Source organism: Bicyclus anynana, chromosome Z, assembly GCF_947172395.1.
Source record: "Bicyclus anynana chromosome Z, ilBicAnyn1.1, whole genome shotgun sequence".
In the NCBI taxonomy this organism is placed as follows: Eukaryota; Metazoa; Arthropoda; class Insecta; order Lepidoptera; family Nymphalidae; genus Bicyclus; species Bicyclus anynana.
This window is the reverse complement of record NC_069110.1, coordinates 17,121,795-17,135,536: the sequence shown is the minus strand read 5'-3', so window position 1 is coordinate 17,135,536 and position 13,742 is coordinate 17,121,795. Positions and strand designations below refer to the sequence as shown.

The 13,742-nt window shown below is 38.8% G+C and overlaps 1 protein-coding gene across 1 annotated transcript in view; it reads left to right on the top strand.

Moving 5' to 3' along the window:
* The window catches only part of LOC112053533 (putative serine protease K12H4.7), a 74,651-nt gene that overhangs the window by 53,793 nt on the left and 7,116 nt on the right, over window positions 1-13,742 (top strand). The window contains exon 8 of the mRNA XM_024092980.2: window positions 13,411-13,580. Coding sequence (XP_023948748.2) covers window positions 13,411-13,580 — 170 coding nt within the window. The remainder of the gene's footprint in view (window positions 1-13,410; window positions 13,581-13,742) is intronic.

Here is a 13,742-nt window from a genome sequence, read left to right as displayed (position 1 = left end):
TTTTCTGATTTTACAATTTTGTAATCGCGAAAATAAGGAACATGTAGATATATTTTTTAGTTTAGCGGTGATAAAGGGCTTTGTCGAAACATACCACGCCCTATCGGTAAAGTCAACATAGTTACAGGTGGTATATTTCCAAGTGCACCTGCGCAGTCGTGTGAAACGGGACCACGCATGTCCAGTACCAATCAATATCCGAAGAAGCTAGCACCGGTCCCGGGCTAACAGCTCAGTCGAGTCACGGGCGCGCTAATAGAATGTCTCGTTTATCTAACGATGACACTTTAAAAGAAATGAGCGAACCTGCCCAAAACGAAATCGCCGAGAGCCCCACAAAGCAGGCCCGGCCTCGCAACGTCTTGAACTTTTTCAATTTGTTTTCCATTTCTCTGGATTATTTCGCTGATTCGTCGGGAAAAGTAGTGTTCACTATTATGTAAATCAATTATAATATTCAAATAACATATTGGTTTTTCTTTGGTGACAATCTTAACTGTGAAGATCAGTGTTATGTGTTTTGTTGATGCTGTATCATCTAACTCTGGGTCAACTTAAAGGCGATCCAGAATATTAACGTATGTAAACATTTATATTTGTAATACATATTTTACTAAATATATATTTTTAGAAATGAACATTGCAAGAGCTTAATATATTGTCACTGTAATTACTTATGACGAACACGGACTCGATACGCAAAACAAGATGGCGGCGAAAAATCAATACATTCCCGGTAACACAAAGACATGCGCGCGCAATATATCCGCCATTACGAATCGCACTAACTAAACAAAATGGCGGAACAGATGTCTACAAGTTCATTTCTTACCGACAAAATTGAATATTTTTTCTGATTTTACAATTTTGTAATCGCGAAAATAAGGAACATGTAGATATATTTTTTAGTTTAGCGGTGATAAAGGGCTTTGTCGAAACATACCACGCCCTATCGGTAAAGTCAACATAGTTACAGGTGGTATATTTCCAAGTGCACCTGCGCAGTCGTATGAAACGGGACCACGCATGTCCAGTACCAATCAATATCCGAAGAAGCTAGCACCGGTCCCGGGCTAACAGCTCAGTCGAGTCACGGGCGCGCTAAAAGAATGTCTCGTTTATCTAACGATGAATCTTTAAAAGAAATGAGCGAACCTGCCCAAAACGAAATCGCCGAGAGCCCCACAAAGCAGGCCCGGCCTCGCAACGTCTTGAACTTTTTCAATTTGTTTTCCATTTCTCTGGATTATTTCGCTGATTCGTCGGGAAAAGTAGTGTTCACTATTATGTAAATCAATTATAATATTCAAATAACATATTGGTTTTTCTTTGGTGACAATCTTAACTGTGAAGATCAGTGTTATGTGTTTTGTTGATGCTGTATCATCTAACTCTGGGTCAACTTAAAGGCGATCCAGAATATTAACGTATGTAAACATTTATATTTGTAATACATATTTTACTAAATATATATTTTTAGAAATGAACATTGCAAGAGCTTAATATATTGTCACTGTAATTACTTATGACGAACACGGACTCGATACGCAAAACAAGATGGCGGCGAAAAATCAATATATTCCCGGTAACACAAAGACATGCGCGCGCAATATATCCGCCATTACGAATCGCACTAACTAAACAAAATGGCGGAACAGATGTCTACAAGTTCGTTTCTTACCGACAAAATTGAATATTTTTTCTGATTTTACAATTTTGTAATCGCGAAAATAAGGAACATGTAGATATATTTTTTAGTTTAGCGGTGATAAAGGGCTTTGTCGAAACATACCACGCCCTATCGGTAAAGTCAACATAGTTACAGGTGGTATATTTCCAAGTGCACCTGCGCAGTCGTATGAAACGGGACCACGCATGTCCAGTACCAATCAATATCCGAAGAAGCTAGCACCGGTCCCGGGCTAACAGCTCAGTCGAGTCACGGGCGCGCTAAAAGAATGTCTCGTTTATCTAACGATGAATCTTTAAAAGAAATGAGCGAACCTGCCCAAAACAAAATCGCCGAGAGCCCCACAAAGCAGGCCCGGCCTCGCAACGTCTTGAACTTTTTCAATTTGTTTTCCATTTCTCTGGATTATTTCGCTGATTCGTCGGGAAAAGTAGTGTTCACTATTATGTAAATCAATTATAATATTCAAATAACATATTGGTTTTTCTTTGGTGACAATCTTAACTGTGAAGATCAGTGTTATGTGTTTTGTTGATGCTGTATCATCTAACTCTGGGTCAACTTAAAGGCGATCCAGAATATTAACGTATGTAAACATTTATATTTGTAATACATATTTTACTAAATATATATTTTTAGAAATGAACATTGCAAGAGCTTAATATATTGTCACTGTAATTACTTATGACGAACACGGACTCGATACGCAAAACAAGATGGCGGCGAAAAATCAATACATTCCCGGTAACACAAAGACATGCGCGCGCAATATATCCGCCATTACGAATCGCACTAACTAAACAAAATGGCGGAACAGATGTCTACAAGTTCGTTTCTTACCGACAAGATTGAATATTTTTTCTGATTTTACAATTTTGTAATCGCGAAAATAAGGAACATGTAGATATATTTTTTAGTTTAGCGGTGATAAAGGGCTTTGTCGAAACATACCACGCCCTATCGGTAAAGTCAACATAGTTACAGGTGGTATATTTCCAAGTGCACCTGCGCAGTCGTGTGAAACGGGACCACGCATGTCCAGTACCAATCAATATCCGAAGAAGCTAGCACCGGTCCCGGGCTAACAGCTCAGTCGAGTCACGGGCGCGCTAATAGAATGTCTCGTTTATCTAACGATGACACTTTAAAAGAAATGAGCGAACCTGCCCAAAACGAAATCGCCGAGAGCCCCACAAGGCAGGCCCGACCTAGCAACGTCTTGAACTTTTTCAATTTGTTTTCCATTTCTCTGGATTATTTCGCTGATTCGTCGGGAAAAGTAGTGTTCACTATTATGTAAATCAATTATAATATTCAAATAACATATTGGTTTTTCTTTGGTGACAATCTTAACTGTGAAGATCAGTGTTATGTGTTTTGTTGATGCTGTATCATCTAACTCTGGGTCAACTTAAAGGCGATCCAGAATATTAACGTATGTAAACATTTATATTTGTAATACATATTTTACTAAATATATATTTTAAGAAATGAACATTGCAAGAGCTTAATATATTGTCACTGTAATTACTTATGACGAACACGGACTCGATACGCAAAACAAGATGGCGGCGAAAAATCAATACGTACCCGGTAACACAAAGACATGCGCGCGCAATATATCCGCCATTACGAATCGCACTAACTAAACAAAATGGCGGAACAGATGTCTACAAGTTCGTTTCTTACCGACAAGATTGAATATTTTTTCTGATTTTACAATTTTGTAATCGCGAAAATAAGGAACATGTAGATATATTTTTTAGTTTAGCGGTGATAAAGGGCTTTGTCGAAACATACCACGCCCTATCGGTAAAGTCAACATAGTTACAGGTGGTATATTTCCAAGTGCACCTGCGCAGTCGTGTGAAACGGGACCACGCATGTCCAGTACCAATCAATATCCGAAGAAGCTAGCACCGGTCCCGGGCTAACAGCTCAGTCGAGTCACGGGCGCGCTAATAGAATGTCTCGTTTATCTAACGATGACACTTTAAAAGAAATGAGCGAACCTGCCCAAAACGAAATCGCCGAGAGCCCCACAAGGCAGGCCCGACCTAGCAACGTCTTGAACTTTTTCAATTTGTTTTCCATTTCTCTGGATTATTTCGCTGATTCGTCGGGAAAAGTAGTGTTCACTATTATGTAAATCAATTATAATATTCAAATAACATATTGGTTTTTCTTTGGTGACAATCTTATCTGTGAAGATCAGTGTTATGTGTTTTGTTGATGCTGTATCATCTAACTCTGGGTCAACTTAAAGGCGATCCAGAATATTTACGTATGTAAACATTTATATTTGTAATACATATTTTACTAAATATATATTTTTAGAAATGAACATTGCAAGAGCTTAATATATTGTCACTGTAATTACTTATGACGAACACGGACTCGATACGCAAAACAAGATGGCGGCGAAAAATCAATACGTACCCGGTAACACAAAGACATGCGCGCGCAATATATCCGCCATTACGAATCGCACTAACTAAACAAAATGGCGGAACAGATGTCTACAAGTTCGTTTCTTACCGACAAGATTGAATATTTTTTCTGATTTTACAATTTTGTAATCGCGAAAATAAGGAACATGTAGATATATTTTTACTTTAGCGGTGATAAAGGGCTTTGTCGAAACATACCACGCCCTATCGGTAAAGTCAACATAGTTACAGGTGGTATATTTCCAAGTGCACCTGCGCAGTCGTGTGAAACGGGACCACGCATGTCCAGTACCAATCAATATCCGAAGAAGCTAGCACCGGTCCCGGGCTAACAGCTCAGTCGAGTCACGGGCGCGCTAATAGAATGTCTCGTTTATCTAACGATGAAACTTTAAAAGAAATGAGCGAACCTGCCCAAAACAAAATCGCCGAGAGCCCCACAAGGCAGGCCCGACCTAGCAACGTCTTGAACTTTTTCAATTTGTTTTCCATTTCTCTGGATTATTTCGCTGATTCGTCGGGAAAAGTAGTGTTCACTATTATGTAAATCAATTATAATATTCAAATAACATATTGGTTTTTCTTTGGTGACAATCTTATCTGTGAAGAACAGTGTTATGTGTTTTGTTGATGCTGTATCATCTAACTCTGGGTCAACTTAAAGGCGATCCAGAATATTAACGTATGTAAACATTTATATTTGTAATACATATTTTACTAAATATATATTTTTAGAAATGAACATTGCAAGAGCTTAATATATTGTCACTGTAATTACTTATGACGAACACGGACTCGATACGCAAAACAAGATGGCGGCGAAAAATCAATACGTACCCGGTAACACAAAGACATGCGCGCGCAATATATCCGCCATTACGAATCGCACTAACTAAACAAAATGGCGGAACAGATGTCTACAAGTTCGTTTCTTACCGACAAGATTGAATATTTTTTCTGATTTTACAATTTTGTAATCGCGAAAATAAGGAACATGTAGATATATTTTTTAGTTTAGCGGTGATAAAGGGCTTTGTCGAAACATACCACGCCCTATCGGTAAAGTCAACATAGTTACAGGTGGTATATTTCCAAGTGCACCTGCGCAGTCGTGTGAAACGGGACCACGCATGTCCATTACCAATCAATATCCGAAGAAGCTAGCACCGGTCCCGGGCTAACAGCTCAGTCGAGTCACGGGCGCGCTAAAAGAATGTCTCGTTTATCTAACGATGAAACTTTAAAAGAAATGAGCGAACCTGCCCAAAACGAAATCGCCGAAAGCCCCACAAGGCAGGCCCGACCTAGCAACGTCTTGAACTTTTTCAATTTGTTTTCCATTTCTCTGGATTATTTCGCTGATTCGTCGGGAAAAGTAGTGTTCACTATTATGTAAATCAATTATAATATTCAAATAACATATTGGTTTTTCTTTGGTGACAATCTTAACTGTGAAGATCAGTGTTATGTGTTTTGTTGATGCTGTATCATCTAACTCTGGGTCAACTTAAAGGCGATCCAGAATATTAACGTATGTAAACATTTATATTTGTAATACATATTTTACTAAATATATATTTTTAGAAATGAACATTGCAAGAGCTTAATATATTGTCACTGTAATTACTTATGACGAACACGGACTCGATACGCAAAACAAGATGGCGGTGAAAAATCAATACATTCCCGGTAACACAAAGACATGCGCGCGCAATATATCCGCCATTACGAATCGCACTAACTAAACAAAATGGCGGAACAGATGTCTACAAGTTCGTTTCTTACCGACAAAATTGAATATTTTTTCTGATTTTACAATTTTGTAATCGCGAAAATAAGGAACATGTAGATATATTTTTTAGTTTAGCGGTGATAAAGGGCTTTGTCGAAACATACCACGCCCTATCGGTAAAGTCAACATAGTTACAGGTGGTATATTTCCAAGTGCACCTGCGCAGTCGTGTGAAACGGGACCACGCATGTCCAGTACCAATCAATATCCGAAGAAGCTAGCACCGGTCCCGGGCTAACAGCTCAGTCGAGTCACGGGCGCGCTAATAGAATGTCTCGTTTATCTAACGATGACACTTTAAAAGAAATGAGCGAACCTGCCCAAAACGAAATCGCCGAGAGCCCCACAAAGCAGGCCCGGCCTCGCAACGTCTTGAACTTTTTCAATTTGTTTTCCATTTCTCTGGATTATTTCGCTGATTCGTCGGGAAAAGTAGTGTTCACTATTATGTAAATCAATTATAATATTCAAATAACATATTGGTTTTTCTTTGGTGACAATCTTAACTGTGAAGATCAGTGTTATGTGTTTTGTTGATGCTGTATCATCTAACTCTGGGTCAACTTAAAGGCGATCCAGAATATTAACGTATGTAAACATTTATATTTGTAATACATATTTTACTAAATATATATTTTTAGAAATGAACATTGCAAGAGCTTATTATATTGTCACTGTAATTACTTATGACGAACACGGACTCGATACGCAAAACAAGATGGCGGCGAAAAATCAATACGTACCCGGTAACACAAAGACATGCGCGCGCAATATATCCGCCATTACGAATCGCACTAACTAAACAAAATGGCGGAACAGATGTCTACAAGTTCGTTTCTTACCGACAAAATTGAATATTTTTTCTGATTTTACAATTTTGTAATCGCGAAAATAAGGAACATGTAGATATATTTTTTAGTTTAGCGGTGATAAAGGGCTTTGTCGAAACATACCACGCCCTATCGGTAAAGTCAACATAGTTACAGGTGGTATATTTCCAAGTGCACCTGCGCAGTCGTGTGAAACGGGACCACGCATGTCCAGTACCAATCAATATCCGAAGAAGCTAGCACCGGTCCCGGGCTAACAGCTCAGTCGAGTCACGGGGGTGCTAATAGAATGTCTCGTTTATCTAACGATGACACTTTAAAAGAAATGAGCGAACCTGCCCAAAACGAAATCGCCGAGAGCCCCACAAGGCAGGCCCGACCTAGCAACGTCTTGAACTTTTTCAATTTGTTTTCCATTTCTCTGGATTATTTCGCTGATTCGTCGGGAAAAGTAGTGTTCACTATTATGTAAATCAATTATAATATTCAAATAACATATTGGTTTTTCTTTGGTGACAATCTTATCTGTGAAGATCAGTGTTATGTGTTTTGTTGATGCTGTATCATCTAACTCTGGGTCAACTTAAAGGCGATCCAGAATATTAACGTATGTAAACATTTATATTTGTAATACATATTTTACTAAATATATATTTTTAGAAATGAACATTGCAAGAGCTTAATATATTGTCACTGTAATTACTTATGACGAACACGGACTCGATACGCAAAACAAGATGGCGGCGAAAAATCAATACGTACCCGGTAACACAAATAAATGCGCGCGCAATATATCCGCCATTATTAATCGCACTAACTAAACAAAATGGCGGAACAGATGTCTACAAGTTCGTTTCTTACCGACAAAATTGAATATTTTTTCTGATTTTACAATTTTGTAATCGCGAAAATAAGGAACATGTAGATATATTTTTTAGTTTAGCGGTGATAAAGGGCTTTGTCGAAACATACCACGCCCTATCGGTAAAGTCAACATAGTTACAGGTGGTATATTTCCAAGTGCACCTGCGCAGTCGTGTGAAACGGGACCACGCATGTCCAGTACCAATCAATATCCGAAGAAGCTAGCACCGGTCCCGGGCTAACAGCTCAGTCGAGTCACGGGCGCGCTAATAGAATGTCTCGTTTATCTAACGATGACACTTTAAAAGAAATGAGCGAACCTGCCCAAAACGAAATCGCCGAGAGCCCCACAAGGCAGGCCCGACCTAGCAACGTCTTGAACTTTTTCAATTTGTTTTCCATTTCTCTGGATTATTTCGCTGATTCGTCGGGAAAAGTAGTGTTCACTATTATGTAAATCAATTATAATATTCAAATAACATATTGGTTTTTCTTTGGTGACAATCTTATCTGTGAAGATCAGTGTTATGTGTTTTATTGATGCTGTATCATCTAACTCTGGGTCAACTTAAAGGCGATCCAGAATATTAACGTATGTAAACATTTATATTTGTAATACATATTTTACTAAATATATATTTTTAGAAATGAACATTGCAAGAGCTTAATATATTGTCACTGTAATTACTTATGACGAACACGGACTCGATACGCAAAACAAGATGGCGGCGAAAAATCAATACGTACCCGGTAACACAAAGACATGCGCGCGCAATATATCCGCCATTATTAATCGCACTAACTAAACAAAATGGCGGAACAGATGTCTACAAGTTCGTTTCTTACCGACAAGATTGAATATTTTTTCTGATTTTACAATTTTTTAATAGCGAAAATAAGGAACATGTAGATATATTTTTACTTTAGCGGTGATTAAGGGCTTTGTCGAAATATACCACGCCCTATCGGTAAAGTCAACATAGTTACAGGTGGTATATTCCCAAGTGCACCTGCGCAGTCGTGTGAAACGGGACCACGCATGTCCAGTACCAATCAATATCCGAAGAAGCTAGCACCGGTCCCGGGCTAACAGCTCAGTCGAGTCACGGGCGCGCTAATAGAATGTCTTGTTTATCTAACGATGACACTTTAAAAGAAATGAGCGAACCTGCCCAAAACGAAATCGCCGAGAGCCCCACAAGGCAGGCCCGACCTCGCAACGTCTTGAACTTTTTCAATTTGTTTTTTATTTCTCTGGATTATTTCGCTGATTCGTCGGGAAAAGTAGTGTTCACTATTATGTAAATCAATTATAATATTCAAATAACATATTGGTTTTTCTTTGGTAACAATCTTATCTGTGAAGATCAGTGTTATGTGTTTTGTTGATGCTGTATCATCTAACTCTGGGCCAACTTAAAGGCGATCCAGAATATTTACGTATGTAAACATTTATATTTGTAATACATATTTTACTAAATATATATTTTTAGAAATGAACATTGCAAGAGCTTAATATATTGTCACTGTAATTACTTATGACGAACACGGACTCGATACGCAAAACAAGATGGCGGCGAAAAATCAATACGTACCCGGTAACACAAAGACATGCGCGCGCAATATATCCGCCATTATTAATCGCACTAACTAAACAAAATGGCGGAACAGATGTCTACAAGTTCGTTTCTTACCGACAAGATTGAATATTTTTTCTGATTTTACAATTTTGTAATCGCGAAAATAAGGAACATGTAGATATATTTTTACTTTAGCGGTTATAAAGGGCTTTGTCGAAACATACCACGCCCTATCGGTAAAGTCAACATAGTTACAGGTGGTATATTTCCAAGTGCACCTGCGCAGTCGTGTGAAACGGGACCACGCATGTCCAGTACCAATCAATATCCGAAGAAGCTAGCACCGGTCCCGGGCTAACAGCTCAGTCGAGTCACGGGCGCGCTAATACAATGTCTCGTTTATCTAACGATGACACTTTAAAAGAAATGAGCGAACCTGCCCAAAACGAAATCGCCGAGAGCCCCACAAGGCAGGCCCGACCTAGCAACGTCTTGAACTTTTTCAATTTGTTTTCCATTTCTCTGGATTATTTCGCTGATTCGTCGGGAAAAGTAGTGTTCACTATTATGTAAATCAATTATAATATTCAAATAACATTTTGGTTTTTCTTTGGTGACAATCTTAACTGTGAAGATCAGTGTTATGTGTTTTGTTGATGCTGTATCATCTAACTCTGGGTCAACTTAAAGGCGATCCAGAATATTAACGTATGTAAACATTTATATTTGTAATACATATTTTACTAAATATATATTTTTAGAAATGAACATTGCAAGAGCTTAATATATTGTCACTGTAATTACTTATGACGAACACGGACTCGATACGCAAAACAAGATGGCGGCGAAAAATCAATACGTACCCGGTAACACAAAGACATGCGCGCGCAATATATCCGCCATTATTAATCGCACTAACTAAACAAAATGGCGGAACAGATGTCTACAAGTTCATTTCTTAGTGACAAGATTGAATATTTTTTCTGATTTTACAATTTTGTAATCGCGAAAATAAGGAACATGTAGATATATTTTTACTTTAGCGGTGATAAAGGGCTTTGTCGAAACATACCACGCCCTATCGGTAAAGTCAACATAGTTACAGGTGGTATATTTCCAAGTGCACCTGCGCAGTCGTGTGAAACGGGACCACGCATGTCCAGTACCAATCAATATCCGAAGAAGCTAGCACCGGTCCCGGGCTAACAGCTCAGTCGAGTCACGGGCGCGCTAATAGAATGTCTCGTTTATCTAACGATGACACTTTAAAAGAAATGAGCGAACCTGCCCAAAACGAAATCGCCGAGAGCCCCACAAGGCAGGCCCGACCTCGCAACGTCTTGAACTTTTTCAATTTGTTTTCCATTTCTCTGGATTATTTCGCTGATTCGTCGGGAAAAGTAGTGTTCACTATTATGTAAATCAATTATAATATTCAAATAACATATTGGTTTTTCTTTGGTGACAATCTTATCTGTGAAGATCAGTGTTATGTGTTTTGTTGATGCTGTATCATCTAACTCTGGGTCAACTTAAAGGCGATCCAGAATATTTACGTATGTAAACATTTATATTTGTAATACATATTTTACTAAATATATATTTTTAGAAATGAACATTGCAAGAGCTTAATATATTGTCACTGTAATTACTTATGACGAACACGGACTCGATACGCAAAACAAGATGGCGGCGAAAAATCAATACGTACCCGGTAACACAAAGACATGCGCGCGCAATATATCCGCCATTATTAATCGCACTAACTAAACAAAATGGCGGAACAGATGTCTACAAGTTCATTTCTTAGTGACAAGATTGAATATTTTTTCTGATTTTACAATTTTGTAATCGCGAAAATAAGGAACATGTAGATATATTTTTACTTTAGCGGTGATAAAGGGCTTTGTCGAAACATACCACGCCCTATCGGTAAAGTCAACATAGTTACAGGTGGTATATTTCCAAGTGCACCTGCGCAGTCGTGTGAAACGGGACCACGCATGTCCAGTACCAATCAATATCCGAAGAAGCTAGCACCGGTCCCGGGCTAACAGCTCAGTCGAGTCACGGGCGCGCTAATAGAATGTCTCGTTTATCTAACGATGACACTTTAAAAGAAATGAGCGAACCTGCCCAAAACGAAATCGCCGAGAGCCCCACAAGGCAGTCCCGACCTCGCAACGTCTTGAACTTTTTCAATTTGTTTTCCATTTCTCTGGATTATTTCGCTGATTCGTCGGGAAAAGTAGTGTTCACTATTATGTAAATCAATTATAATATTCAAATAACATATTGGTTTTTCTTTGGTGACAATCTTATCTGTGAAGATCAGTGTTATGTGTTTTATTGATGCTGTATCATCTAACTCTGGGTCAACTTAAAGGCGATCCAGAATATTAACGTATGTAAACATTTATATTTGTAATACATATTTTACTAAATATATATTTTTAGAAATGAACATTGCAAGAGCTTAATATATTGTCACTGTAATTACTTATGACGAACACGGACTCGATACGCAAAACAAGATGGCGGCGAAAAATCAATACGTACCCGGTAACACAAAGACATGCGCGCGCAATATATCCGCCATTATTAATCGCACTAACTAAACAAAATGGCGGAACAGATGTCTACAAGTTCGTTTCTTACCGACAAGATTGAATATTTTTTCTGATTTTACAATTTTGTAATAGCGAAAATAAGGAACATGTAGATATATTTTTTAGCGTTGATAAAGGGCTTTGTTGGATAAAGGACGCGCAAAATTCCTTTAATATTATCTCAACTTTAGAACACAAAATCGACAGACTAGAACAACAAGCAAGACAATGTAACATTGAGATTTGTAGCGTTCCTGATAAGCGCAATGAAAACCTTCTCACAATCCTCAAAGCTATAGGATCGCTTATTATACACACAATTCAGCAAAAGGATGTCGTATCAATCCCCAGAGAGCGTCATGCGAATCAGCATACCAATAATCCAAAAAATATTATTGTCAAATTCAGCACTCTGAGTATTAGAAATACCATGTTAAGCGCATTTAGAAAAGTAAAAAATATAAAAAATTATCAAATAGGTGTCTCCAGTCATCCACAAAACGTCTACATAAACGAACACCTCACGTTAAAAAACAAAACGCTTTTTCGTCGATGTCGCGATGTTCGCGAAAACAATGTAACTACAAGTACGTGTGGATAAAAAACGCAATTTAGCAAATTCATACGACGTAATAATTCTAACTGAAAGCTGGCTGATTCCTGAGATCTATGATAGTGAATTTATCGACCAGCGTTACGCGGTGTTCCAGTGTGACCGTGACCGTGTGGCCACTAAAAAAGCGGACGGCGGAGGCGTGTTAGTAGCGGTGCTGAAAAGCTTAAGACCATCTGAAATTACTTTATCAGACCATTACGACACACATAGATATCTAGAGTGACGTTAACGTAGAAATATCTGTTAATAATAATAATAACAATATAATACGATACCGCGTAGAAACATTAAGTGTCGCCGCACACTGGCCACACGCGACAGCCACAAACGCCGCTACAAGAAGCAAGAAGGGGCCACAAAAGTAGCTAAAGCGTGGGACAGTCACTGAGGTGATCGACACTCGTGGTCGACTGCTGCCCATTATGCAGTAACAGTTCTTTTAACCCATACATGCAGTATCATAATCGCGCGAGTGGCATGTTGCGGCGTTTTGTGTTGGCGTTTAGTGGCCGTTGCAGGCCACAAGAAGCGAACAGCGTCGATTGTAGCGTGTAGCGGCCACCGGCGTCAACCGCATGCATATGCGTCCATATAAAATGTATGAAAACTACAGGAAATATGTCGGTAGCGGCGTTTTGTGGTTGTGGCTGGTCGGCCGTGTACGGGAGCCCTAAGTAACATTGCAGTCATCTTGTCATTGAATTTACTTGACACTCGACAACAAGTGGTTTCCCTCAAGAAGAGTCAGTAGTAATCTACCAATAAGAGTCTTTGTGGCGTCTATGACATAGTCCGCCAACGTGCCGTATACGTACAGAAGCCTCATTATCATCATCATCATCATATCAGCCGATAACTGGATCATATGTCCTAGGTATATGTATTCGTCTACGATTTCGAGTGCAGCGTTCTCAACTATAACATATACAGAAGCCTACTATAAACAAATTGAGTTTGAACATTTCTTTCTTTGTTACAGATTTAACTCTGAGTTCGTGAACGCGGGTGCTGAGTGGACTAACATAGTGTTCGGTGGTTTAGACATATCCGTCGGTCGAGTAGTGTATGTGCATGGGTCAGTGGACCCGTGGCACGCGCTCGGCATGACCACCACGCAGGACAATGATGCGCCAGCTATCTTCATAGAAGGTATGATTAATTATCCATATCTATACTAATATTATAAAGCTGAAGAGTTTGTTTGTTTGCTTGAACGCGCATATCTCAGGAACTACTGGTCCGATTTGAATAACTATTTCAGTGTTAGATAGCCCAGTTATCGAGGAAGGCTATAGGGTATATATTAACCCC